Consider the following 3,280-nt stretch of genomic DNA (forward strand, 5'->3'; position numbering starts at 1 on the left):
CTGTGGCTCATTCTGGTGAATTATTGAACCTGAGGGAATCCCCTTGCTTTGAGTCATTCTAGCAAATCATTGAAAGTAAGAGGGTCTCTTAATTGTGGACAGCTGATCTGAAGTGAGGGTGCCTAAGGACTCCTGAATGTGTGGCTGGTGTCCGAAGTGAAGACAGTCCTGCAGAGACTGTTCCCTCACTGTGCAGTTTGGTGAACACTTTGTAGCAACCAGGGGCAGTGCAAAAATCAAGGCAATTTGAAGCCCATCAAAGACCTCCTAAAATCACCAGGGAGCTCTGGGTCTAGGATGAATCTTTCTAGTTGGCTGGAATTGGTGCCTAGGGGCCAAATATTATCATATGTGGGCAGCTGCAGAAGGAGCCATGACCTTGGTTATGTTGCCTTTCTGTAGCTGAGGCAGGTCCCTGTGAGAGATGATGCTGAGAGCTGAGTGGTAAATTTGGCATTTGGAGCAACATGTCCCTCATCTCTAGTATGACATCATTTTTTTATGTAGTAAAATAATCTAATGGAAAATTTGCCATTGTAACCATTTTCAGAGTGCCATTTACTATCATTAAGCAAATTCCCATTGCTGTACTACCATCATCACCATCCATCTCCACAAGCCTTTTCATCTTGCAAACATGAAACTCATTATTTCCCAATTAAATGCTAACTCCCTGTCCTCTCTTCTCACATCCCCGGACAACCAATATTCTATTTTATGTGTTATGAATTTCACTACTTTAGGTGCCTCACATAAGTGAAATTATACAGTATTTGTTCATTTGTGTCTGGCTGTGAAATTTATTAGGAGACGTTAGATGGAATGGAAAAAAATTATCAGTATATTGAAAACCATACATCTCAGTTTTCTACGAATGTCCTAGTTTATAATTATTTGCTCAAATTCAGTATTAATGAAATCCCATCTCAATTTCAAAATACCTTGGATTGGAAAAGAAATTAAATACTGTATTTTCTCAAGCATCTGACCATGATCATGAAGGAGCAAAAATATGAAAAAATGAAGAATCATGGGGAAACTATAGAAAGAATAAATACCAAACAGGAAAGAGCTATGATATTTTGTAATGATACATTCATGACACTCAGGACCAAGAGTCCTGGGTAATGCACAGAAAACCAAGATAATAGGCTGTGCATTATCCTGGAGGGACTCTCCCTGAAGTAGAGTCTGAACCACCTCTGAATCCATTACATCTGTGGGAAGAGGAAAAACTGTAAACAAAGAGCAGATCCATATGGGTACAAATACATCATTAGACTGGGAATTCAGAGTTTCTTGTTACACATGTTTGACTTTGCTACTATTTCCAATCTATGAGGCAAAAAAGATCCATAGAGATAAAACTAAGCTATTCTTCTGATCACCCTCCCCAGAGCACTCTTGATGTCTCTATTCCTCAGGCTATAGATGAAGGGGTTCAGCATGGGGGTGACAACAATATACATCACTGAGGCCACTGCACCCTTCCTCAGGGAGGATGACACAGTGGAACTGAAGTACACCCCAAGACCTGTTCCATAAAATAAGCAAACAACTGACAAGTGAGAGCCACAGGTGGAGAAGGCCTTATACTTTCCCTTTGATGATGGGACTCTCAGAATGGAGGAAACAATTCGAGTGTAAGAAAAAAGGATCCCAGAGAGTGGAACACCACCCATGAGAACACCAGAAAAATATATAAGTATGTTATTGTTGGAGGTGTCAGAACAGGCAAGGTTGAGGAGTTGAGAAGGGTCACAAAAAAAATGAGGAATTTCCACATGTGCACAGAATGTAAGTTGTGACACTACAAAGTAATGCAGCTGGGAGTCCAAAAGGCTGATAAAAAATGACAGTAGGACACACAAGCCACAGAAGCGGGGGTTCATGATGACCAGGTAGCGTAGAGGCTGACAAATGGCCACCAACCGGTCATAGGCCATCACAGCCAGAAGTAGACTCTCTAAACTTCCAAATAAAGAAAGAAATGTGACCTGAATTAGGCAGCCTGCATAGGTAATGGACTTGCTGTATGTCTGGAGGTTCGCCAGCATCTTGGGGACTGTATTGCTGCTGAAACTGATGTCAGTCAGGGACAAATTGGAAAGGAAGAAGTACATAGGTGTGTGGAGACGGGAGTCAGAACTGACAGCCAGGATGATGAGCAGGTTCCCCAGCACGGTCACCAAGTACATGGCCAGGAACAGCCCAAACAGAAGAGGATGAAGCTCTGGATCATCTGACAGCCCCAGGAGGAAGAATTCGGAGTTACCTGTTTGATTCTGTGGTACTATGCAGATAGGACACAGTTTAAAAAAGAAGAGAGTATTGAATAATTAAAACAAGTGTAGACACATCCATTTTTTGCATTCAAGCAATTCACAAATAAAGGAATCACACTTGAGCTTGAGGACCATACACCACCCTCCACCACCTCTTAATATTCGGCAACATTTCTCAGTTGTGAACTCTTTTAGAACTCTTTCCTTATGGATGTCTGGGCTATTCCCCTGTTTCTATAAACACCCACTTTAGAGACCGTGGCTCAAAGAATATTAGAAAAGAAAGGACATTTGACATTAAAAAATTCTATCAACATAGGAAAATATCAGCCTTTTACTGTGAAAATAAAACTATGGAATGGGAAATATTGTTTTCTAAGAAAATATCATCTTAATTGAAAGACACTAAGAAGCAGTTGAATGTATTTTATCTCACTCAGATGCAGTACCAGAAATTTTCTTAATTTAGAATATACTCTTGAAGAGCTAAAACCACATTAACTGCATTCCAACTTAAAATGTTCATAAGCAGATAGATTTTTGTATTGCAATTATATTCAAGGGTTTTCATCTTTACTTGGATTTATGATATCCATCTTCCATGGAGATAAATGTTCACTCAAATGTGGGTTCTCTAATCAAAGTCAGTCCTTCAACTGTAACTCAAATATGTATATTTTTGTTCTTAGTGGACTTCACGTTTTGCAAAATATGTCTTTTTTAAATGCACAAAACCATGCAGTACTTCTGATCCTAAAGACGGTGTTAGTTTTCAGTGCACCAATGATTAAATAATAATTCACTTTCATGAATACTCTGTAGTCTATACTCATTTTTTCCTTAGTGAAAGCATATTTTCTGTGAGTGACACGAATCTCAGAGAAACATTTGCACTTGAGTTTCCACTTTACTGTTTTATGTTCATTGTGACGGTTCAAACAAAAGCAAACCAAGAGGACAGCTAGATCAGGAGTGGAACCATAGAAATGAAGGGT

General features: G+C 39.5%; 1 protein-coding gene across 1 annotated transcript; it reads right to left on the reverse strand.

Moving 5' to 3' along the window:
* Nucleotides 1-1,367: 1,367 nt before the first annotated feature.
* Nucleotides 1,368-2,213, reverse strand: LOC118984647 (olfactory receptor 18-like). The gene has a single exon (XM_037042782.1). The coding sequence runs from the start codon at nt 2,196-2,198 to the stop codon at nt 1,368-1,370; it is 831 nt and encodes a 276-aa protein (XP_036898677.1). The 5' UTR covers nt 2,199-2,213.
* Nucleotides 2,214-3,280: the final 1,067 nt, after the last annotated feature.

This window comes from Sturnira hondurensis, unplaced genomic scaffold (genome assembly GCF_014824575.4).
Source record: "Sturnira hondurensis isolate 20B ecotype Veracruz unplaced genomic scaffold, ASM1482457v3 Scaffold0003693, whole genome shotgun sequence".
Classification (NCBI taxonomy): Eukaryota; Metazoa; Chordata; class Mammalia; order Chiroptera; family Phyllostomidae; genus Sturnira; species Sturnira hondurensis.